This window comes from Macaca nemestrina, chromosome 17 (genome assembly GCF_043159975.1).
Source record: "Macaca nemestrina isolate mMacNem1 chromosome 17, mMacNem.hap1, whole genome shotgun sequence".
NCBI classification, from domain to species: Eukaryota; Metazoa; Chordata; class Mammalia; order Primates; family Cercopithecidae; genus Macaca; species Macaca nemestrina.
In genome coordinates, this window is record NC_092141.1 from 82,167,251 (window position 1) to 82,192,150 (window position 24,900).

Genomic DNA, 24,900 nt, shown 5'->3' on the forward strand with positions numbered 1-24,900 from the left:
AATAAAAATATTTGTAAAATATAAAAAATACTCCCCTGAGCTGATCATCTGCCTCTTCTAGAGCCTCACCTGTGAAATGGGTGGGTGTGTCCCTGAGTAAGTTATCCAGTTTACTGGAGCCTCCTTTGTACTGTAATTTGGGGATAATTATTCCTACTTTGTAGACATTTAGTGAGATTAGAAGTCTTATGTGTGTTAACTCCAGCAACATCTGTGACGGTAGGAACTCATTGACAGCAGCTGTTGTAAAGCCTGTAGTATGTGCCATCATACTACATACAAATTCCAACCTTGAACAGAGGAAGAGAGGCCCTACTACAATCCACACACAGATCCAGCCAGCATCTGGGGCTTGCTTTGTGCCGAGTGCCGTGCAAGGTTTTTTGCATGTGTTTTCTCCTTTTAGATTCAAACAGTCCTGTGACAAAGGTGCTATCCTGCTCATTTTCAAAAAAGAAAACGGGCTTGAGGTAGAGTGATTTGCCTACGTAACTCTGTGCTGTTCATCACATAGCAGCCCCATTGGTTTGAACTGGCATTCAACCCCCCCAAAACCTGACTTCTGGGCTCCATTCTTTTAGACTGCCCTAACTGGGGACTCCAGCTCCAGGCAGGCCAGGCACCTGTCTCTTCACCAAGGTGGGGGTCTAGTTCTTCCTGACACATCACATTGCACTTCTCCATTTCTCCAAAAGGCTCAGCACAGCTGCTACCTCTCCTGTCCCAGTGGATTAAGTTGCCTTGGTATTGGCCTTTCATTATGGCATTACAAGATAGCAATACTGTTGAATGTTACATGTCACTACCTTACCTCCCCAGGATAAGCCTATTTTGTACCATCTACTCCATAATACTCCACACATAAGGCACAGAATATATTCTTAGATTTAAATAAGCCATACAGGGAAGCAGCTGTCATGCTAAAGAAAACCATTTGAGTTAATTGCCAGTTAGTAGCAGCAGCTGAGGCCATATGCAGAGGAATTGCCACATGCAACCTGGAACTGTTGGTAGGAGCTGAGCAAAGTATAATGATCGTAGATTTCCTATAGACTCGAACTTTTGGTTTTTATGTACATTTTGCTCCCGTTTTATGGATAACTCATTCCTGCCAATCTGCCTCCAATCCTGTTGTATTTTTAGTAGCTCGTTCACTTACAGGATCAAAAGAAAGAAACCTGCATGCCACAGGCTACTTTTGCACCTCACTCATACCCTGCTTAGGATGACAGCAGGCTCACTGTGGAACTTGGAAAACAGAATCCCATTGAGCATCTTCTCCTGACCATGGGTTAGTTTTTAATAACTCCTACCAGTTGAGTCTTACTGTACTTACTGGCATAATGGCCTGGTCTTTGACACAAAAACAGAAAAAGTGAATGGCATGACTTTTTGTAAATTCAGATTTCTAAAGATGTCTAGGGAACCATAGGAGATGGTTAGCCACCTTTGTGAGGAATTGGATGGATTCTGCTTGTTAGTGAAGCTTATTTCAGGCATTCAAGCCCAGCATTACAATCACAGAGAACAAGGCTCTAGATATTGCAAGGCACATAAAAGCAACTGTACAAAAAAGTCAAGGGTTCTGCCTCTCTTACCTGTCATCCCGATAAAACTATTCTCTTGCAGAATGGAGACTGCAAAGCTCAGGACAGTTTAGAAGCTATCAGAATGAAGGTATGATCAAACATGATTTTTTTTTCTTCCCGATAAACCAGAAGATAGCAGAAAAAAGAACCAGGTGCTACATTCCCTCCCTTAACCATACTCTGCCCTCCTGCCAAAAAAGAATCTCAAGGATGTTATGTACAAGTAACTGAAGAGTAGTAGGCAACAAAGCGGGAAATGACTATTCCTTTTGAAGGAACAGTCTTGTCCAACAGGAGATGCCAACAGAATGGTTTACAGTATCCTCTCATTCTCTCCTAATTCACTCTCCCATCTGGTGCAGAAAAGGAGTCATTCTCCAGCTCCCTGATCATTCCTTGCCCACCCAGCACTAGCCCAGCCCTTTGGGTTCCTTTGCCCACCCTGTGGCACAGGTCCTGCCCTTGACCCCTGATCCCCAGGCAGGAGAGCAGGCACTCTGTTGGGGATGGGGGAAAGCTTCCAAGCTTCCACAGCAGAAATAGGAGGTGCTGAATCCTGGGGCCGGTTGACAAGCTGCAGATAAAGTGAAGTCGTGAGGAAACACATACTGCAGATAGTCCCTCTGTGCAGATACTACAACTTCACAGAGGGCCGGGGTGCTGGCCGTGCGTTTAGGGTGAAACCAAGGTTCAAGATGCCTTCAGTTCCAGTTTTAAGTGCCAAAAGCATACCTTTCAATGAAAATTAGGCTTTCATTGTAAATGGGCTTGTAAATTCCCCACAGTCCCACAGATTGCCTCCCACCTTCTTTCAATGTCCACTCAGAACCAGCAGGGACTGCCTTCCTCCCAGGCCATCACCCACCCGGCGTCCAGTGCTCGGAGTCCCCAGTAGCTGTCAGTAGCTGCCCCAGTGTTGGCGCTGTCTGGCCTCTGTGATACTTAAACAGGTGTCCGACATTCAGTCACCTAGACCAGGGGTCAGAAAGCTTTTTCTATAGAACACCAAACAGTACATATTTTATACTCTGCAGGCCATTGGGTTTCTGTTGCAGCCACTGGACTCTGCCATTGTAAGCACCGGAACAGCCATGGCCCTGTTCCAACAAAACCCTTTATGAGCGCTGGAATTAATTTCACATGTCACAAAATATTTTGATTTTCCTCCCACTTTTTACAAACCATTCTTAGCCCTTCACCTGTACAAACAAAGGCAGCAGGCTGCACTTGGCCCACAGGCTGTAGTTTGCCAACCCCTGACATAGGCGCTCATCAACACTTGGTGTCTATTGAGAGTGTGTATCTCTCCATAGGGACTGGGCCCAGTTCTCAATCCGGGCCAGCCCTGATTCCAAAAACCACGCATGCTACCCAGTTAGCAGAAGGAAAGCCTCGGGCTGCTCAACAGAGAAGTCCTACCCTACCCACAGCAGAGATCCTAGAAGTTGGAGAGGAGTCTGGGAGGAACAACCACACATATGCGCCCTGCATGCATGATGACTGCCTTTCAAAGGAGAGTGAGGGTTTGCTTGGAGCCATGCAGTGCTGCTGGGTGAGCTTCCCTGGGGAGCAGAAAGGAGTGAGAATAAAGGGACGAGGCACGATGGCACGTGCCTGCCTGCACTCACCTTCGTGTAACTCGGGTTGAATAAAAGATTCATCTTGGGACTAAGGAAAGTGGAGAGAGATGATTACAGCCCAGCTCTTGCCCTCCCATCTTCTGCTCATTAACATGCTCTGCGCCAGCCTGCTGCAGAGTTCATATTTCAGAACCCTGTAGGGAAGGTGCCCTCCCTTAGCCAGGGCGTGAGGGAGAATTACGGAGGACTGCGGAGAAATGGGCGTTAAGTGTCTCTAAGAACAGTTTGTGAAAAGATCGACACCCATCCCCAGCATGAGTACACATTAAGAGGATGGGTTCGAGTTCTGAGATCGCCAGGGTCAGGCAGCGGTGCCAGGAAAATACTGGGGCAGATGCTTGCCAGACGCTTCATTTTCCACCATGGACCAGCAAAGGTATGGAAAGATCTAGAACTAGAAGGCCAGGCCCAGCACTCTGATGGGAGTTGGTAACTGAAAGATCGTACTTACTGAGAAAATCGGCACTTGGGTCCCTCGGGGCAGAAGCCAACTGAATAGTTGAGACACATTATTCTGGGGACATGGCGGTATTTACACAGAGGACCTGCTGGGCAAAGAGAAAGTGATGAGAAGGATCCGTTTCAGCAAGAGGGGAAAACACATGAAAAAGTTCCCTGGGAAGGGTATGGATGGTTATCGGGGCTTCACTTAATACGGGTGGATAAATCTTCCCGTCCTTTCCATACCACCCTAAAGTACCCACTTCTAGCCATGAGACAGGGGTGGCGAAAGGGAACCTTGGAATGTGCGGGAGCAGGTGTCAGCTGGCAAGTCCTGATATCGAGTCGGAAGTGTCACTGACATGCTGTGTCCTGGAGGACTTGCGTGGGTATGAACCATACTTTGTTGTCTGTTATTTGTTTAGGTATGGGACGTATAGCTGAGGAAAAGCTGACCTGGCTGGGCGGGGTGGCTCACACCTGTAATCCCAGCACTTTGGGAGGCCAAGGTGGGTGGATCACTTCAGCCCAGGAGTTTGAGACCAGCCTGGGCAACATGGCGAGACTCTGTCTCTACTAAAAATACAAAGATTAGCTGGGCGTGGTGACGCACACCTGTAATCCCAGCTACTTGGGAGACTGAGGCAGGAGAATTGCTTGAACCTGGGAGGCAGAGGTTGCAATGAGCCAAGATCGCACCACTGCACTCCAGCCTGGGTGAAAGAAAAGGAAAAGCTAAACCCACAATCCTACTGATCTTCTCAGCAGCCCTCACCCCCGCCCAGATCCCTAAAACCAATAGCACTAAGAAGTCAGTAAGAAAAACCTATCTGAAGACACAGGAGAGGGAGAAACTCTGTTGCTTAGGGCATGGGAACCCTGCTGGGGGAAGCTGCCTCTTAAATTTGACTGACAGCAATGGGAAAGGTAGGACATGCTTAAGCAACACTCAGGATCCCCCAGGTGGGTAAGTGGAATGCAGAAGAGAACGCATATGAACTAAGCGTTTCCTGTGGGCCTCACCCTGTGTCAAGAGCTTCCTGTGGATCAGTAACTTGGAGAAGGGCATGCAGCTGATACATGCTGAAGGTAGGATTTGAACCCAAGTCAGTCTGCCCCAAGAAGCCTGTTATGGCCCCACACCAGGCTGTGTTTTGTGTGTCACGGCAGAGCTGGAGAACTACAGAAAGGCCTTCTGTTGGGGTTCCAGCAAGGCACAGACTCATCGGGACAATGGCCCCTCCCCTGCTGAGAGCCCCCACACCCTGATCCCCACAACCCCTAGGGCTCCCTGGCTTCCAAGGCCTCACCATCCTTGCAGAAACCTTGGTCATACCAAGGACAGTCCTGGGACTTGAAAGCTGGCTTCACATGGAGGAAGGGACACTCCTTGTTGCTGCAGTCACCTGAAAATCCCAGCACTCTTTGTAGAAGCAGTTTCTCTTTGTGGTCACTTCTGTGTCCCCAAACCAGATTGACCTTGCCCCTCACATACACAGAAGACACTGGCCTTTATTCTGGGAGTCACCAGCTTTTTGAAGATGGCAAGTATGTCTAATCCCTTCTGCAGTCTAAAGAGGGTGCATCCAAGTCTTATTTGTTAAGCAGGGCATGGTCGGAATATATGCCTCTGGAAGAGTAAGAGTGGGGGCAGGACCCCAAATGGAAAAGGAGGCATTGGAACTGAAGGCAGTTGGAGGCTAGCAGGAACAAGGAGAGCCAAGAAGACCTGCGACATTAAGTGGAGATAGTTCTATGTTGCTGTAACTGAAGCCCCCTCTTCATCTCTACTACAAAACCCATGCTGCCTGCAGAGCCTAGGGAGGCTGTTCCCCTTGGTGGAAATGCAAAGAAAAGCAGAGCCCTGCTCAAGTTGGCACAGGTATGAAAAGAAACACTCTGCAGAGTGGATACCTGCAGTTATACTAAGCCTGCGTCATCATCTCTCTATGGATTAGACCAAGTCTCCGGTTTAGTTTATTTCCTACAATGAGCCAGCTCAGTGGGCCCGGGCTACCCAGGTGCTACTATTATTATTATTATTATTATTATTATTATTTTATTATTTTGAGATAGGGTTTTACTCTGTCGCCCAGGCTGGAGTGCAATGGTGCGATCTTGGCTCACTGCAACCTCTGCCTCCCGGGTTCAAGCGATTCTCCCAACTCAGCCTCCCGAATAGCTGGGAATACAGGTGTGCACCACCACACCTGGCTAATTTTTATATTTTTAGTAGAGACGGGGTTTTACCATATTGGCCAGTCTGGTCTCAAACTCCTGACGTCAGGTGACCTCAGGATCACCACCTCGGCCTCCCAAAGTGCTAGGATTACAGGCATGAGCCACTGTTCCTGGCCTAGGGGTACTTTCCTTCAGGCAAAACCTTGCTCTGTAGAGGCCTAGCGTATAAAATAGATCTTCTTGGAGCAATTTGAAAATCAGTGGAATATATGCAATGACACTCCTTCAGCTCTGAAAAGCGCTGACTTGTAGATAAGGAGGATGAAGTTGGAAAGATTCATGAGTTCTCAACTTGAATGAAGCGAAAGTGGGATGAATATTCCCCCGTGCTTCCTTCAGAGCTGTCTTCCTAAGACAAATTAAGAGGGCTCTTAATTTTCTCTGTCTCAGAGAAAAAAAAAAAGAGAGAGTACCCCCGATTCCTAAGAGTTTAAAACCACCATTCTTTCCCAGCCCCTTCACTTCACAGAGAATGCCAGGGCTCAGAGACGGGAAAAGGCCACATCCATTTCATTCAGCTTCCTCACATTCATGAAGGGTTCATTTGCTCATTGTCAGTGTACAGCACTGGGCAGAATGCTGACTCTGCGCTTGAGCTTTCTAATGAATCAAAGTGACATCACCCACTAGGTGACGCTAGCCGGCATTTGACGGATGGAGATAACAAGAAGTCATCTACGCTGGTTTGCCGTTCTGCTGGGCGCACGTCGCTGCATTCCTGGCCTGGCCAGCAGGTGGCAGCAGCACCTCAGCCTTCAGTCCGCCTTTCAGAGATGGGATGTACTGGGCTGAAGACCTCAGAGAGCAGGCGCTTCCAGTGACTCCTTCCCACTCCCACACCTCCCCAGCACCACCAATTACACTGATCATCACTTTGATATTCGAAAGCCATATGCGTTCATTTACTGTAAGAACCGTAGATTATATCTTGTAATCATGGGCTTACAAGTGTGTCCCCTACTAATTGGAGTTATCTGGGGGCCGAGGGGGACCTGGTCCTGTTCCTGTATCCATGCCCAGGAGCACCTGATCAAGGCTATTGAAGGAATAACTAAGTAGGTGGCATTTTATTACTAAAGTCACAGAATGTTAGGCAGTGACCAAGGGGAGCTTGCATAAACATTGTCCTTTCAGGGCAGACCTGGGGGCAGCTCTCAGGAACTGCCATGCCTTCGCCTTCCAGGAGCAGGCAGGAAATGGAATATTAGCCTGGGAGGGGCTCTGACTGGCCTAGGTGATGCTTTGCCTCCTTCTCAGGTACCCAGGACCCTCCCATTGGCACTAACGAGGAGCAGCCACTTGGGAGGCCCTGAAGCTGGCTCCAGCCACATTTGGAAGCCAAGCCTCCTGAGTCAGGGGCGTCTAGGGGATTCTGCCAGCTCTCTCCTTGCAGGTCACTCTTTTTGGAATACAGTTCGAAAACCACGGAACTAGATCATCCGTAAGGCTCCTTCCAGCTCCGAAAAGCTGAGCCGTAGAACTGTATTGTGAAGGGTGACACCTGAAGCACATTCACAAATTCCTTTCTTAGATAAGTGGGAAAGTGGCTGCAGCTGCCCCATAAACAGTCCCTTGATTAAAAGGTCAAAGGAGGCCGGGTGCGGTGGCTCACGCGGATAATCCCAGCACTTTGGGAGGCCGAGGCAGGTGAATCACCTGAGGTCAGGAGTTCAAGACCAGCCTGGTCAACATGGCAAAACCCAGTCTCTACTAAAAATACAAAACTTAGCCGGGCATGGTGGTGGTGGGTACCTGTAGTTCCAGCTACTCAGGAGGCTGAGGCAGGAGAATTGCTTGTACCTGGGAGGTGGAGTTTGCAGTGAGCCAAGATCATGCCACTGCACTGTAGCCTGGGGGACAGAGTGAGACCCTGTCTCAAAAAATAGATAGATAGATAGATAGATAGATAGATAGATAGATAGATAGATAGATAAAATAAAAGGACAAAGGATGCCTTGAAGCCAGAGGGAGGCAAGATGCTGGTTGAGGCTTGACCATACAAGATGATTTTAGGTGCCAGACTTCTGAACCTCATGGATTTATGTTCACAGTTACCTTTGATTTCCAACAAGTGATGCTAGTTCTCCATTCATGGAAACAATGCAAAGTTTCTTCTAAAGTAAGAGTTAAAATAGCAGGACCGTTGGAAGAGCAGACAGTGGCACAGGGGCTTTGAGGGTACAGCAGGCATCGTGAATGTGGCTCTGAAGGCCTGATGTTCAGGAAGTTCTAGCCGGGGCCTGAGAGATGGCTCACTGAGACATTTCCAAATAGCCAGGCTGGGTGTGTGATGAACCAGGACTGGGGAGAGCAACAATGCCCTCTTCCCTTTTGGGGGTAACTGGTAAGCACCTTGATCCTGGGGGCAGTAAAGGGCAGGGACTTCAGGGTGTACTACTGCTTGTCTGGGGGTTTGGAGAACAGGCACCCGAGGCTCAGACAGGTCTCTCCGGCCTAGGGACATGTTCAGCCTCCTCTGCGCGGCCCCCTCCTCTAGAAACCTTCTTCCCATTTCACAGCCCACACTGCCACCCTCCACGGTGAGGCGCCGAGCCAGGAGGAGGCCTTACCAAACTTGGAGTAGAAGTAGCACTCGGGCATCCTGGTGATGTCATACTGGTGCAGGAACTTGCAGTGGTCACCCTTCTTGCACAGCCCCCGGAGCCAGTGCTTACACACCACCATCTTCTCCCCTCGGTCATGTCGGAAGGGGCAGAGTTTCCCTGGAGATGCCAGAGCACCTGGCTGGGAGGCCTCTCATCCACAACCTGGGCCCGGCTCAGCCCTCCCGGGGATTCCCCAGGAGGGTACCCGACTCAGTCCCCAGCGACTCTCCCCTTATCCCTTCACCTGGACCCTGTAGGGGCAAGAACTGGGGGCCGAGGCAGCATGAAGGGCAAGCTCTTCTTTTTGAGACAGAGTCTCGCTCTGTTGCCCACGCTAGAGTACAATGGCGTGGTCTCAGCTCACTGCAACCTCCACCTCCCGGGTTCAAGTGATCCTCCTGCCTCAGCCTCCCAAGTAGCTAGGATTACAGGTGCCCACCACCACACCTGGCTATTTTTTTTAATTTTTAGTAGAGACAGGGTTTCACCGTGTTGGCCAGGCTGGTCTCAAACTCCTGATCTCAGGTGATCCATCTGCCTCAGCCTCCCAAAGTGCTGGGATTATAGGCATGAGCCACTGTGCCTGGCCAGGGCAAGCTCTTCTTAATGCACAGCTGTTTCCGCTACCACACCTTTGCCCATCCTTCCCGTCTAACTGGCGTGTCATGCCCTTCTCCAGGGAAGCACCTGGGCTCAGAACAGCTGCCTCCTTTTCATTCCCACAGTGCTTAACAGCCCCTCTCATCCTGCCAGGGAGCAGGGCCAGGCTTTCCAGCCCGGAATCCCCACACCCAGCCCAGCCCCTGGCACATAGTAAGTGCTCAGTTAGGGCACGTTGAATTCCCATCTTCAAAAACACCAAATGTTATGCTTCCCGATTCCAGAGACCTAACATGGTGACAGAAGAGCCAACTTTGTAATGATTTATAAGTAATATTCCATGGAAATGTTACAGTTAACTGTTTTATCATCATCACTCAAGTCTGCATTGCTATCAGCAGGAAGCACACCCAGTTCCTAAGTTTTTTTCTCTTTATATTCATTCATTCATTCATTCATTCATTCATTCATTCATTCATTTTGAGACAGGATCTTACTCTGTTGCCCAGGCTGGAATGCAATGGCACAGTCATGGCTCACTGTAGCCTCAAACTCCTAGACTCAGGCAGTTCTCCCATCTCAGCCTCCCGAGTAGCTGGAACTACAGGCATGCACCACCACACTGAGCTAATTTTTTTTATTTTTTGTAGAGACAGGGCTTTGCCATGTCCCAGGCTAGCAGTTCCTGAGTTTCTAAGCAGGTCCAGCCTCATGCCTGGCCAGTTCTCTGACATAATTTGGGGTGTAGGGGAGGTGTTATTTCCATTTTTCCTTTTTAAAAAAAAATTTTTTTAATGTTTTGTAGAGATGGGGTCTCGCTATGTTGCCCAGGCTGGTCTTGAGTGATCCTCCAGCCTCTGCCTCTCAAAGTGCTGGGATTACAAGTGTGAGCCAACTCTCCTGGCCAAGGTGCTCTTTTTAAATAACCCCTACCCTCCACTGCTGGCCATTGAATTGCTTGGTTCTGACCTTCCACCACAATAGCTTTCTTTCTTTGCAAAAGGGTATTGCTAGGAACCGCTGATCTAGGGACTGGATGGGCTGAGCTGAGGAGACGCCACGCAGCCCACATTTGAGCCTGCAGGGTCCTGGGTGCACAAGCCCTTGGGTGACCAGTGATCTCATTTCCCTTCTCCCTGCATGGTCCAGGGCTGGCTCCAAGACAAACAAGGCAGGTGGGCGACCCTGGTCCCAGGTCCTCCTTGCCCAGTCCCCTCCCGCCCCCCAGCTTCCAGGGACAGAGTCATTTGGATCAGAAAGCATGTCCTAAACTCTCACACCAGGGAGCTTTCTTAACCCAAATGTATAGGCAAGCAAGACTGGGAAACCCTAACATTGGAAGCCAGTTTGTGTGTGTGTGTGTTTTTTATTTTGGGCAGTTGTGTATTTCTGTGGGAAGAGCCTCTACATGAGCCAAGAGCCAGAAGAAAAGTTGAAAACTCTTGTATTTGAGTCAGGCCTTCCCAGAATGGCTGCATTTGGGGAGAGGGGCCTAGGAAGAGGGCACTGACCCAAAGTCAGGGCAGGAGAGAAGTGGAGGATGCTTTTTGACAGCATTTAAAAGACGGTGGCTAGTGCTACCTCAGAGCACAGGGAATGGATGAGACAATTGACCAGTTTCCAAACTGAGTCAGAGCATGGGACTGGGGAAGAAGGAGGCCTCCTGTCTAGCTAGGAAGAAAACAAGAAAAACATCAAGAAGCTGGAGCCTCCTGGGAATGCACAGGCCAAAGCTCAGACACATGCCCATCCCAGCAAGGCAGAAAGAAAGAAAAATCCCTTACCAGGCAGCCTGATTACCCTGATGCGAACTGCAAACTACGAAGACTGCTGCTGAGGTGGGGAAATCTTAGGGGAGCGGCAGGCTGCTCGGTGGATCCACCCACTTACCCTTTGTCTACCTGTAAGTCTAAAATTCTGCTCCATGGCTGGGCATGGTGGCTCATGCCTGTAATCCCAGCACTTTGGGAGGCCCAGGCAGGTGGATCACCTGAGGTCAGGAGTTTGAGACCAGTCCAGCCAACATGGTCTACTAAACCATGTTGGTTTAGTAGACCATGTTGGCCAACCCCATGGTAGTAGAGATGGTCAACCCCATCTCTACTAAAAATACAAAAATTAGCCGGGCTTGGTGGTGGGCGCCTGTAGTTCCAGCTACTCGGGAGGCTGAGGCAGGAGAATCGCTTGAACCCGGGAGGCGGAGGTTGCAGTGAGTCGAGATCACACCACTGCACTCCAGCCTGGGCGACAGAGTGAGACTCCATCTAAAAATAAATAAAATAAAAATAAAATTCCGCTCCATCCCAATTTTCCCTTCCCAGGTGCAAATTTGACACCCTGTCCCAGGCCAGGCAGAGCCCCTGCTGGGTGTAGCTCAGACAGACCCTACACTCACCCGGTTCGGAGCCCAGGCCTGCCCAGTAACTCACCTTTCTCACAGAGCCCTTTAGCGAAGAAGTTGCACACAGCTGAGGCCGACTCTGGAAGAAGAAAAGGGAACGGAGAAGGTAGCTTCCCCAGAGGCTGCAGCTGTCCCAGGAGCCTCCACCTCCTATTGGCATGTCTCACCTAGACTTCCCCCAGGCTCTGGCCTGTGGGCCCTCAAATCTGGGCCCTGTAGAGGTTAACCTTCAGAGCCAGCCAGCAGACCTCAACCCTTAACCCCCCAACTCTGAAACAGAGAAGCTCGAGGTGCTCAAGGCTGGCCCAGGAGCTCGGGAGGCCAGTGTGGCTTCTCTCAATTCATCGTCTCTCTGTGCCTCTCTCAGTGTGGAAAATGGGTTGCCCCGAAGCCACAGGAGAGAGAGACAGAGAAGGGGCCGTTGCATCAGGGAGTTGAGCAGAGAGACCTGTAGAGAAGGTAGGGGGAGGGAGGCCAGGTGCGGTGGCTCACGCCTGTAATCGCAGCACTTTGGGAGGCCAAGGCGGGTGGATCACGAGGCCAGGAGATAGAGACCACCCTGGCTAACACGGTGAAACCCCGCCTGTGGTAAAAATACCAAAACTAGCCAGGCGTGTGGCGGGCGCCTGTAGTCCCAGCTACTCGGAAGGCTGAGGAAGGAGAATGGCGTGAACCCGGAGGTGGAGCTTGCAGTGAGCCAAGATGGCGCCACTGCATTCCAGCCTGGGCGACAAAGCGAGACTCCACCTCAAAAAAAAGAAAGCGGGGGAGGTAGGGGAGGGATCGTGGCCCCATCCTCACTCACTGTCCATGCCCGGGAAAGGCAGGAGCCCAGTGCCCTTCTGCATCTCGACATCCTCCTCGAAGGCGAAGGTGAACCGCTCCAGCCCCGCAATGACCTCTTGCATCTTCCATCTCCGGCCGGGGCTGCGGAAGCTGCCGGAACCCAGGCAGGTGGGCCCGATATAGCTCATCAGAGGCCCTTAAGGGGCCAGCGCCCAATGCCTCACCCCAGGGTGCCAGAGGCCAGGTGACTGCAGGCGACTCTCCAGCCTGGGCTGTGTAAGAGTGGGGCCCAGCTGCCTCACCCCGCCCACCCAGTGCAGGGGCAGACACCCCAGGGCCCCTCGCCCCCACACTGTGTACACAAGGCCCACCCGGGTAGGGAGGGATTCGCAGAGCCCCACAAACTGCTTATCTCTGCATGTTACCAAACACAAACGTGGCGTGCACGCAGACATTACCAAACCTGGGCTCATACTTTGTCCATGAAGACACCGCCACAGGTTAGCAAAGCGTTGCACAAACCAACCGCAGCCAGGCTGTTATTCTGCCAGAGCTGGGGGTGGTGGGGATGTGCAGAGGGAGGGAGCCGTCCCACCTCCCTGCTTCTTCCCATCAGGGAAGGGGTCTCCCTCTGGGACCCCTGACCCCGTTTTCTGGCCTGAGTGACAAGCCCAGAGTGAGCTCTTCACGGGAGACAGGGAAAAGGAATGAAGAGCAGAGGAATCGGAAACAGTTGGATGAATGGCGCTTTGTTTACCTCGCACACAATCGCCAGCTTGGCTGGAGGGCGGAACCGACCCAAGGCCAGGGCGGCCTCCCAGCCAGGATTCCACAGGGCCACCCAGTGCCACCCCACCCCTGAGAAAGTGCTTTATAAATGAAATCTCTATGCAAATGTTGTTTTATTATTATTACACCACCCCTGCCTGCAGGGCTGGGGACATCTGAAAATGCTTTCAAACGAGCATGTTAGGGCTCTAATTAGACCAGGCTCCCCCCTCCCCCTGCTCTTGGCCCCAAACTGGCCTTGCCTCTAACTAGAGCTGCTGTTCTCAGTCACATTGGCCTTTGATGCCCGTAGAACCAGAACCCAAACGCCCTCCTTTCTGGGTGCCCAGACCCAGCGGGGAGAGGTGGGCAGCCTGCAGGCTCTCATCTGGGCCAACATGAATGAGCCTGCTGGCTGTTGTTCCCCATGGCTGTCACTCCTAGATCTGTTCTTTTGAACTCCAGATCAGAAAAATAAAATAGCTGGAGAGATAGACGCCCGGAGCCGAGGCAGGACTGGGAGGAGCAGGGACAAGATCCAAGAGTTTCCAGAAGCTCAAGCCTCTGACTGCATCCTGGGACAGGCAGAGGGACCCAGCTCCAGGGCTGCTAGAGGGTGGGGCTGAGGGGGTCCCTGGGGTAGAAACCCTGGTTCTCTTGGCCTTAGTTGTGTGTGTTGATTAGTCCTCCCAAGAATGCATTCATCTGTCAACACAGGCTCATTAGAGGCTCACAGTAGCCTGGCAGCGCATGCAGGACTGATGAGGGCATCAAAGCCCAGGGAGGCCAAGGGCACGTGGTTTGGGAGGTGATACAGATGCGGTTCAAATCTGGGTCTCTTGATGATTTTCTTCCCTAAACATCCCTGAGCATCTATGCACTAGGGTCACATCCCTACCCTCAGAGATGACCCTGTCAAGGAGGGGACATTAGCCATTCACACAATAATGAGATGGAGGCACAAGGGACCCAGCAGGGCAGGAAGGGGTGGCAGGGAGCACTCTTAACGGAGAGTCATGATGATGGGGAGAGCATGTTCTGGAAGAAGGCCAGCAATATGAAGGTTGGGGCATGGAGCAATGTGCAGACTGAGGAAGCGCTCAAGGGTTTGGTTTGGCAGAAGTGGGGGTAAAGAGGGGGAATGGGGGCAATGAGGCTGAAGAGCTGAGAAGGGACCCAACTCTGGGAGGCCTGCTGGGGCCAGCTTTTTGGGGGAGTGATCGTGAAGGTAGCAGAGCCACCGCAGGGCTCTGAGAACTGTACATGGCTCTCTGAGGGATGGTCAGGGGAAGACTGGACGGGGGCTGCTTAGAGGATGCATTTTTTTCTTTTTCTTTTTTTTTTTTTGAGACAGAGTCTTGTTCTATTGCCCAGGCTGGAGTGCAATGGCATGATCCTGGCTCACTGCAACCTCTGCCTCCCGGGTTCAAGCAATTCTCCTGCCTCAACCTCCCGAGTAGCTGAGATTATAGGTCCACACCACCACACCCAGCTAATTTTTGTACTTTTAGTAGAGACAGGGTTTCGCCATATTGGCCAGGCTAGTCTCGAACTCCTGACCTCAGGTGATCTGCCTGCCTCATCCTCCCAAAGTGCTGGGATTACAGGAATGAGCCACTGTGCCCAGCCTGGCATGAGAGCCCTGGGGATACAGCCCAAAGATCTTTCTGCTACTCTGGTGGCCTGCAAGAGTTAATTGATGAGGGGTGAACATGAAGGAGACTCTTGGCTAAGACTCCTCCCTCCATCACCCCAGCTTCTCTCCTCCTCCACCAGGGCTTCCCATCCCACCTCTAGGTGCCTGGCCAGCAGAGGTGTGTGGTGGGTGTCACATGGATGAAATCCCTTCTCCTAGTGGGTCATCATTAGTTTGGCACACAAACAACGGGGCTTGCATTCATAGTTTTTGCTTATTCAAAATACCTTCTGCAGTAAATCGAACTGGCTACCCAAAAAATCTAGGTCCAGGCCAGGTGCAGTGGCTCACACCTGTAATCCCAGCATTTTCAGAGGCCAAGGTGGGAGGACTGCTTGAGCCCAGGAGTGCAAGACCAGCATGGGCAACAAAGCAGGACTCCCATCTCTATAAAAAATTAAAAAATTATTAAGTGGGCATGGTGGTGCATGCCTGTAGTTCCAGTTACTTGGGAGGCTGAGGCAAGAGGATTACTTGAGTCCAGGAGGTTGAGGCTGCAGTGAGCCATGATTGCACCACTGCACTCCGGCCTGGGTGACAGCAAGACCCTTTTTTCAAAGAAAAAAAAAAAAAAAGGCCCGGCTTGTTGGCTCACTCATGTCTGTAATCCCAAGAACTTCGGGAGGCCAAGGTGGGTGGATCAGCTGAGGTCAGGAGTTCAATACCAGCCTGGCCAACATGGTGAAAACCTGTCCCTATTAAAAATACAAAAAATTGACTGGGCACAGTGGCTCATGCCTGTAATCCCAGCACTTTGGGAAGCCAAGGTGGGCGGATCATCTGAGGTTGTGAGTTCGAGACCAGCCTGATCAATATGGAGAAACCTGGTCTCTATTAAAAATACAAAATTAGCCAGGCATGATGGTGCACACCTGTAATCCCAGCTACTTGGGAGGCTGAGGCAGGAGAATTGCTGGAACCCCGGGAAGTAGAGGTTGAGGTGAGCCGAGATCACACCCGGCTAATTGTATATTTTTGGTAGAAATGGGGTTTCTCCATGTTGGCCAGGCTGGTCTCGAACTCCCGACCTCAGGTGATCCACCTGCCTTGGCCTCCCAAAGTGCTGGGATTACAGGCATGAGCCACTGTGCCTGGCCAACCTCACCCCTTTTACAGATGAGCAAACAGACACCCAGAGAAGCTGACTGATTTTTTTTTTTTTTTTTTGAGACGGAGTCTGGCTCTGTCGCCCAGGCTGGAGTGCAGTGGCTGGATCTCAGCTCACTGCAAGCTCCGCCTCCCGGGTTTACGCCATTCTCCTGCCTCAGCCTCCCGAGTAGCTGGGACTACAGGTGCCCGCCACCTCACCCGGCTAGTTTTTTGTATTTTTTAGTAGAAACGGGGTTTCACCGTGTTAGCCAGGATGGTCTCGATCTCCTGACCTCGTGATCCGCCCGTCTCAGCCTCCCAAAGTGCTGAGATTACAGGCTTGAGCCACCGTGCCCGGCATAGCTGACTGATTGTTAAGCTTCGCTGAGGCCAGGGGGAGCTGCCCCACCTCATGGCTCTTGAAGTGAACTGGTGTCCCCACTGTACAACAACAAGAAGCAGTGCCCCAGCCCTGGGATGTCCCCTCTGAAACCTCACAAGCCCCTCTTCTGTGCCCTGGAGCTTATCCCTAGCCCTTGTGTTTTTGTTTATTAATTGATTCATGGTGCTAAGTGGACACTCAAATAGCTGTAAAAACAGAAGCGTGAATTTTTAATCACCATCATTATGAGGCTGTCATTTAGCTCCGGCTGCAAATTTCCTGAATTGTCATCATCCAGCTCCTTCCCCTTTATTAATGCTCTGCTCTGAAAAGCGGGGGTGGAGGTGGGGGGAGCTTTGGAATTCTCTGGCTGCAGGGCCTGGCAAGGTCATCATGCCCGTGCCCCTGGCCTGGGATCAATGGCAGCCAGTGCTTAGCTGGGCAGATCATGGCCATGCCTACCTTTCTTTTATCTGGAATACCTGCCTTCCTCTCCACTGAGCGCCCTGCCTTTATGGCGACAGTGCAGACAGGGGCGTCAGGCAGGCCAGGGTTCAAATCCAGCCTTTGTCAGTTACCAGTCTATTTCCTGGGTCAGGCATTTAATCGCCTCTCTAAATCCCAGATTCTGCATCAGTAAAATGGGATCAATGCACACTATGTCCCCGGAGGACTAAGGATCAGTGAAAGTACACGTGGGTGCCTGACACAGGGGCGGTTTTTGTTGTTGTTGTTTTATTTTTGAGACAGAGTCTCGCTCTGTTGCGCAGGTTGGAGTACAGTGGCGAAATCTCGGCTCACTGCAACCTCTGCCTCCCGCGTTCAAGTGATTCTCCTGCTTCAGCCTCCCAAGTAGCTGGGATTACAGGCGATTGCCACCATGCCCGGCTACTTTTTTTATTTTTAGTAGAGACAGAGTTTCACCATGTTGGCCAGGCTGGTCTCGAACTCCTGACCTCAAGTGATCTGCCCACCTCAGCCTCCCAAAGTGCTGGGATTAAAGGCGTGAGCCACCACACTTGGACCTATCCCTTCTTAAAATGCATTATTCCTAAGGGCCCCTGGTAAAAGATGCCATGGGGGAAGGGGTCCCATGATGGTTCAGGTGCTGCTGGGGGATACTGTCAGATCCGGCAGTGAAGGCCTGGCAGCCAAATAGCCACGGGGTTGGGAGGGGCTGGAGGTCAGAAAGGGGTGCCCCTCACCCACTGCCGCTCAGTCCCAGGGACAATGAGCCAGTGTGCCCTGCTCTCTCCACCGCCCTTTGTGCCCCAAGAATGCCACTTGGAGGGGACAGCTGTTGGCTTCACAGTGGCCACTTGAAGTGCAGGGCAGGGAGGCCCTGCAGCCAGGACGGTCCTGCTCTGTCATTGTGCAGGAACTTGGTCTCTAGGAGTCCGTCAGTTCTAGCACCTGCACCCAGGGAAAAGCATCTACTTCCCCTTGGGGCTTGGAAATAGCCACAGGACTAATGAACCACCCACACTTCTCATTCAAGGCTCCTCTCATTCTCACGGCAAACTTCCGCTGCTCTACCCATTTTATAGGTAAGGAAACCAAGGCCCAGAAGCAAAACCACTGCCTAAGCTTATACAGCCAGTAGATGTGGGAATGGGGGCCTAGAATCCAACCTTTGCTACCAGTTACTAGGACTTAATTGGTTTAGGTTCACTGTTTACATTGTATTCTCTCTAATTCCCACAAAACCTTGCAAAGAGAGCTATTATTATTTCTCTTCTACAACTGAAAAAAGCTGAGGCTAAAGGCTTAGATGTGCTTCCTAAAGGCCACAAGCTCAGTCCGCATGGCCCCAAAGCCAGCTCCTTCCAGCCTACCAAGCTAAGCGTGGGAGACAGCTCCTTCTCCCCGGGCTGGGAAGACCACCCAGACCCCTGAGGCCCAAGACAGCTACTGAGAGTTTGTCCCTATGAGTAGGTAAGATGCAGATTCTACTTTTGGTCCAAACATCAAGGAAATAGGACATTTTGGGCTCAGGGAGTCAGCCCGGGTCAAAGTGGTGTGCGGATAGTATTCCCTGTCCACTGTTACCACGATGTGTCTTCACTTGGTCTTCAGGTCATCCTCTGCCTGCCTAGGGTTCTGTGCCCAGAGCCTCTCCAGGCTGAGCAGAGGCTGCCCAAAGTCTCCGTCTCCCTGAGCTCAGAGGGAAACTCCACAGGCTTCAGCCCCTGCCCCCCATGCCCTGTGAGAAAGGAGCCAGTCACCTGCAGCTGCAGGCCCTGCGTGTTGGCAAAACTGAATGGGCAGAGGTGGCAGGTGGGGCAGCTTGGGTCACACTCCGGTCTTCTCCTACTTAACCACAGTCCTCCAGCTTCCCACGTCTGGCTCTTACCCTCCCCTCTCTGGGGAGCTATTCACTCACTCACTCACTCACTCATTCACTTTCTCATTCACTCACTCATTCACTCACTTATTCACTCACTCATTCACTCACTTATTCACTCACTCATTCACTCATTTATTCACTCACTCACTGATTCACTCACTCACTCATTCATTCACCCATTCACTCATTCACTCACTCATTCACTTACTCATTCACTCACTCATTCACTCACTCAGTCACTCATTCACTCGCTCACTCACTCACTCAGTCACTCACTCATTCACTCATTTATTCACTCACTTATTCACTCACTCACTCACTCATTCACTCATTCACTCACTCAAAAGTATTTTTTAACGGCTGCTGTCTCTGGAAGACACAGAACAAACAAGACACAGCCACTTGCCTAGGAGATTGCACTCGGTAGAATAATGTGCTCCCATCCAAAGAAGCCCACATCCTAATTTCCAGAAACTGTGGATGTGTTACCTTACCAGGCAAAAGGGACCTTGCTGATGCAATTAAGTTAAGAATCTTGAGATGGGAGGATTATTCTGGATTATCTTGGACCCAACAGCACCACAAGGATCCTTATGAGAAGGAGGCAGGAGGGTCAGAGGAAGGGAGAGACACAGAGGAAAACAGAGAGAGATGTGAAGATGCTGCACTGCTGGCTTTGAAGCTGGAGGAAGGGGCCATGAGTCAAGGAATGCAGGTGGCCTCTAGAAGTGGAAAAGACAGATTCTCCCCTTGAACTTGCAGAAGGAACACAGACCTACCCACACCTTGATTTTAGCTCAGTGAAAGCCATCTGGGTCTTCTGACCTTTAAAAATGTGAGATATTACATTTGCGGGCCAGGCATGGTGGCTCACACCTATAATCCTAGGACTTTGGGAGGCTGAGGAGGATGGATTGCTTGAGCTCAGGAGTTTGAGACCAGCCTGTGCAACATAGTGAGACCCCATCTCTCCAAAAATCAGCTGGACGTGGTGGCCTGCACCTGTAGTCCCAGCCACTCAAGAGGCTGAGATGAGAGGTCGGCTTGGGCCCAGGAGATGGAGGTCACAGTGAGCTAAGATTGTACCACTGCACTCCAGCCTGGGCAACAGAGCCAGACTCTGTCTCAAAAAAAAAAAGTGCTGTTTTAAGCTACCATAATTGTGGCAATTTGTGTTTTCTATTTGTTTGTTTTGTTTTGAGACAGTGTTTCACTCTGTCGCCAGGGCTGGAGTGCAGTGGCACCATCTCGGCTCATTGCAACCTCCACCTCCTGGATTCAAGCGATTGTTGCACTTCAGCCACCCGAGTAGCTGGGATGACAGGCATGCACCACCACACCTGGCTAATTTTTGTATTGTTTTTTTTTGTTTGTTTGTTTGTTTTTTGAGACGGAGTCTCGCTCTGTCGCCCAGGCTGAAGTGCAGTGGCCGGATCTCAGCTCACTGCAAGCTCCGCCTCCCGGGTTCACGCCATTCTCCTGCCTCAGCCTCCCGAGTAGCTAGGACTACAGGCGCCCGCCACCTCGCCCGGCTAGTTTTTTTTTTGTATTTTTAGTAGAGACGGGGTTTCACCGTGTTAGCCAGGATGGTCTCGATCTCCTGACCTCGTGATCCGCCCGTCTCGGCCTCCCAAAGTGCTGGGATTACAGGCTTGAGCCACCGCGCCCGGCCTTGTATTGTTTTTTAGTAGAGACGGGATCTTTCCATGTTGGCCAGGCTGTTCTTGAATTCCTGACCTCAAGTGATCTGCCCACTTCAGCCTCCCAAAAGGCTGGGATTCCAGGCATGAGCCACTGTACCCGGCCAATTTGTGGTAATTTGTTACAGCAACAATAAGGAAACTAGTATAGAGAGTAACGTAACCAATAAGCAGGCAGTGACATCAGAAGGCACTGGCAGAGCTGCTACAAGGCTGCTGAGCTCTCACTTAGGTGTTGCAGGAAGGCTTCTGGGAGGAAGTGAAACAAAGGCATAGACAGGTAGAGTCTTGTCAAGGCAGAAGGGGGACAATGGTTCCAGACGCCGCCAGGCATTTAGAAAATCACTTCTGGTTCTTGTAGGACCAGATCTGGCACGCTGGCTGCTGGGGGAGGCTCGAGGGACTGGGAGGTCCTGGCTTGGGAAGGGCCTCGAACCCGAGGCCTTGAGGAGTCCCTGAAGAGCCCACTTTATGATGTTGGTGAAATTTGCTTTTTTTTTTTTTTTTTTTTTGAGACGGAGACAGAGTCAGAGTCTCGCTCTGTCGCTCAGGCTGGAGCGCAGTGGCGTGATCTTGGCTCACTGCAAGCTCCGCCTTCCAGTTTCATGCCATTCTCCTGCCTCAGCCTCCCAAGTAGCTGGGACTACAGGCACCCACCACCACGCCTGGCTAATTTTTTTTTTTTTTTTTTTGTATTTTTAGTAGAGACAGGGTTTCACCGTGTTAGACAAGATGGTCTTGATCTCCTGACCTCGTGATCCATCCGCTTCGGCCTCCCAAAGTGCTGGGATTATAGGCATGAGCCACCGCGCTCGGCTGCACTGAAATTTGCATTTTTATTTTATTTTTTATTTTTGAGATGGAGTCTCTCTGTCTTCCAGGCTGGAGTGCAGTGATGCAGTATTGCTCACCACAACCTCCACCTCCTGGATTCAATCAATTCTCCTGCCTCAGCCTCCCGAGTAGCTGGAATTATGGGTGTGTTCTACCATGCCCAGCTAATTTTTGTATTTTTAGCAGAGATGAGGTTTCACCATGTTGGCCAGCTGGTCTCAAACTCCTGACCTCAAGTGATCCTCTCGCCTCAGCCTCCCAAAAGGCTGGGATTACAAAGGTCTGGAATTACTCCAGCACAGTGAGCCACTGCGCTGGTCGAGATTTGCATTTTAGAAAGAGCCCTCTGGCTGCAAAGTCCTGGGGCCACTCTCTGGAGAAGGCGTGAAAGAAGGACATCTGGCAGCCCAAGTGCCAGAATCTAGAATTGGCTGAAAAGCAGCTCCAGGCGGGGCACGGTGGCTTACACCTGTAATCCCAGCAGTTTGGGAGGCCGAGGCTGGTGGATCACTTGAGGTTAGGAGTTTGTGACCAGCCTGGCCTACATGGTGAAACCCCATCTCTACTAAAAATTTAAAAACGAGCCAGGTGTCGTGTGTTAGCAGGCGCCTGTAATCCCAGCTACTCGGGAGGCTGAGGCAGGAGAATCACTGGAACCTGGGAGGTGGGGGTTGCCATGAGCCAAGATCATACCATTGTACTCCAGCCTGGGCCAGAGCGAGACTCCGTCTCAAAAACAAACAAACAAAAAAAAAAAAAAAAGAAAGAAAGAAGTGGTCGGGTACGGTGGCTCATGCCTATAATCCCAGCACTTTGGGAGGCCAAGGCAGGCAGATCACCTGAGGTCAGGAGTTCAAGAACAGCCTGACAAACATGGTGAAACCCCGTCTCTACTAAAAATACAAAAATGAGCCAGGCATGGTGGCACATGCCTGGAATCCTAGCTACTCGGGAGGCTGAGGCAGGAGAATCGGTCGAACCCGGGAGGTGGAGGTTGTAGTGAGCTGAGATTGAGCCATTGTACTCCAGACAAGGCAACAAGAGCAAAACTCCTTCTCCAAAAAAAAAAAAAAGGAAAAGAAACGAAAAGAAAAAAAAAAAGTAAAGCAGCTCCAAGAAAAGAGGTGTCCTTCCCCCCAGTCCTGCTTTATTCTGTACTTTGTAAAACAGGAAAAATGCAGAAGGTCAAGATGAACCACAATTATCAACAAAGTTTTAATATTTATTCCTATGCCCTGACGGACGGTCCTGTATTCCCCTGGGAATGCATGACCCCCTACCCCCATGTGGAGGAGGGGAGAGGGAAGTTGCTATAGGGCAGGGCAGGGCAGGGACCCACCCGCTGACTGTGGACACTGTATTGGATTAATTCTCCCAGCCGTGACCCAGGGTGCTCACTTTGATGGATGATGGGTCCAAGGTCACAAGTTTGATCTGTCTCTGGGTCAATTGACTCTGGAAGAAAGACTCTATTTTCATCACCACAGACTGCCCTCCGGTCTGTTATCGCTAAATAATTCTTGGGTCACGAGGCGGACAGAGTACGATGGAAAAACTCTCCAGGCCCCAACTATCGACAAGGAGTCAATTGTACCCACGGTGTGTACAAAGCCCGGTGAGTGTGGGCAGCGGGAGTGGGAGGCAGAGCGTGGCCCCCACTCACTCCCCACCTGGATAAACTGCCCTGACCCTGGAGGGGGTGCTGGAGGGAGACTCAGCAGAGCATGGCAGACCAAGGCCCCCCCACCACCAACATCCTGACCTTCCCTCCTGTCGGGGGCTCGTCAGACTCCGTGCTGTCTTTGCTGTCTCCTCTTGGTGAGGCTTTGGATTCCATGTTCTCACCTGACGGCTCCTCTCCTGGAGGTGTTCTCTGCAGACGAGGAGACAGTTGCTCCTTGTCTTAGTCAGCTCGGGCTGCTGTAATAAAATACTGTACACAGTGATTTAAGCAACAGACATTTGACTGGGCGAGGTGGCTCACACCTATAATCCCAGCACTTTGGGAGACTGGGGCAGGTGGATCACCTGAGATCGGGAGTTGGAGACCAGCCCGGCCATCATGGCGAAACCCCATCTCTACTAAAAATGCAAAAATTAGCCGGGCATATTGTCACATGTCTGTAATCCCAGCTACTTGGGAGGCCGAGGCAGGAGAATCACTTGAACCCAGGAGGTGGAGGTTGCAGTGAGCTGAGATGTTGCCATTGCATTCCAGCCTTGGCAACAGAGTGAAACTCCAAAAAAAAAAAAAAAAAAAAAAAAAGGAATGACCCTTATTTCTCTTAGTTCTAGGAAGTCCAAGATCAAGGTGTCCTTACAAGGCGAGGAGAGACTGAACGCTGGCCTCATTCTCTTCTTACAAGGACACTGATTCCATCATGGGGTCTCCACCCTCAGGACCTCACCTAAACCTAATCACTTCCAAAGACCTCCAACTCCTAACACCATCACACTGGGATTAAGGCTTCCATGTGTGAGTTTTGAGAGGACACAAACATTTGGTCCATAACACTCGCTTCACAACAGCTTGCCATTTCCATTTGAATCAGCCTTCATGTATCTGAGATCAAACTCAAACTCCCCCAAATCCATTCTTCCCTCAGTCTTTCTGCTCAGAAAGAGTGAAACTGCCCAGATGCTCAGGCCAAAAGCTAGGTGAATCTTTGATTCTCTAAACATGCTTGTCCCCGCCCTTCACCGCCCGGACTCCTCATCCTCTGAGTCTGATTTAAATGCCACTTCTTCAGGGAGCACCTATCCCCCATGACCTTTGAGGTTGCAGCGAGTCAAGATCATTCTACTATACTCCAGCCTGGGCGACAGAGCCAGACTCTGTCTCAAAAAAACAAAACAAAACAAAAACAACCAAAACCCCCCAAAAATTAGTCAGGTGTGGTGGCACACACCTGTGTTCCCAGCTACTTGGGAGGCTGAGGCAGGGGAATTGCTTGAGCCTCGGAGGTGGAGGATGCAGTGAGCTGAGATTGTACCACTGCACTCCAGCCTGGGTGATACAGCGGACTCTATCTCAAAAAACACAAAAAATAAAAAATTAACTGGGCATGGTGGCATGCCTGTAGTTGGAGCTACTCAGAGACTGAGGCAGGAGGCTTCCTCAAGCCCAGGAGTTTGAGGCTACAGTGAGTGAGCTATGATAGTGCCACTGCACTCCAGCTTGAGTGACAGAACAAGACTGTCTCTAAAACAAAAAAGACTGTTGTTGACAGTGTTGCTTGGGACACCACTCCTCATCCCTTCAAAGGTCCTGTGAGAATTCCTCTCAGACTTTAGTATCAGAAATAGCTGAGCTGCTTCTAGGTTTTTTTGTTTTGTTTTGTTTTTTAATTGAATCAGAATCTTGCTCTGTTGCCCAGGCTGGAGTGCAGTGGCACAATCTCGGCTCAGTGCAACCTCCATCTCCCGGGCTTAGGCGACTCCCCTGCTTCAGTCTCCCGAGTAGCTGGGACTACAGGTGCCTGCCACCACGCCCAGCTAATTTTAAGCAGAGTTTCACCATGTTGACCAGGCTGGTCTCGAACTCCTGGCCTCGTGTGATCCACCCGCCTTGGCCTCCCAAAGTGCTGGGATTACAGGCATGAGCCACTGCGACCGGCCGGGGTTGGTTTTAATCTTGTGGACTTTGTGAGTCTCAAAACTGGCAGATTTCCCTCTTTGCTTTGACTGATAGGAAGCTCAGAATCCTGTTTGCAGTCCACCTTTGAGAATTGTGGAGGCCTAGCCAAAGAACATTTCTGTGTCCTACCCTCTTGGTTCATT

The 24,900-nt window shown here is 51.0% G+C and overlaps 1 protein-coding gene across 4 annotated transcripts in view; it reads right to left on the reverse strand.

Annotated features, from left to right (window-relative positions):
* The window catches only part of LOC105469097 (cleavage and polyadenylation specific factor 4 like), a 36,508-nt gene that overhangs the window by 6,188 nt on the left and 5,420 nt on the right, over positions 1 to 24,900 (reverse strand). Inside the window, exons 2-9 of one of the 4 annotated variants that reach the window (XM_011719686.2) lie at positions 22,883 to 22,993; positions 12,324 to 12,454; positions 11,547 to 11,597; positions 8,482 to 8,634; positions 4,981 to 5,076; positions 3,681 to 3,774; positions 3,218 to 3,257; positions 8 to 2,558 (exon numbers count right to left, since the gene is read on the reverse strand). In XM_011719686.2, coding sequence (XP_011717988.2) covers positions 2,532 to 2,558; positions 3,218 to 3,257; positions 3,681 to 3,774; positions 4,981 to 5,076; positions 8,482 to 8,634; positions 11,547 to 11,597; positions 12,324 to 12,454; positions 22,883 to 22,993 — 703 coding nt within the window. In that variant the 3' untranslated portion in view covers positions 8 to 2,531. Of the gene's footprint in view, positions 1 to 7; positions 2,559 to 3,217; positions 3,258 to 3,680; positions 3,775 to 4,980; positions 5,077 to 8,481; positions 8,635 to 11,546; positions 11,598 to 12,323; positions 12,455 to 22,882; positions 22,994 to 24,900 lie in introns of those variants that run through there. The other 3 variants (XM_071083531.1, XM_071083530.1, XM_071083532.1) reach the window with 3 other exon arrangements.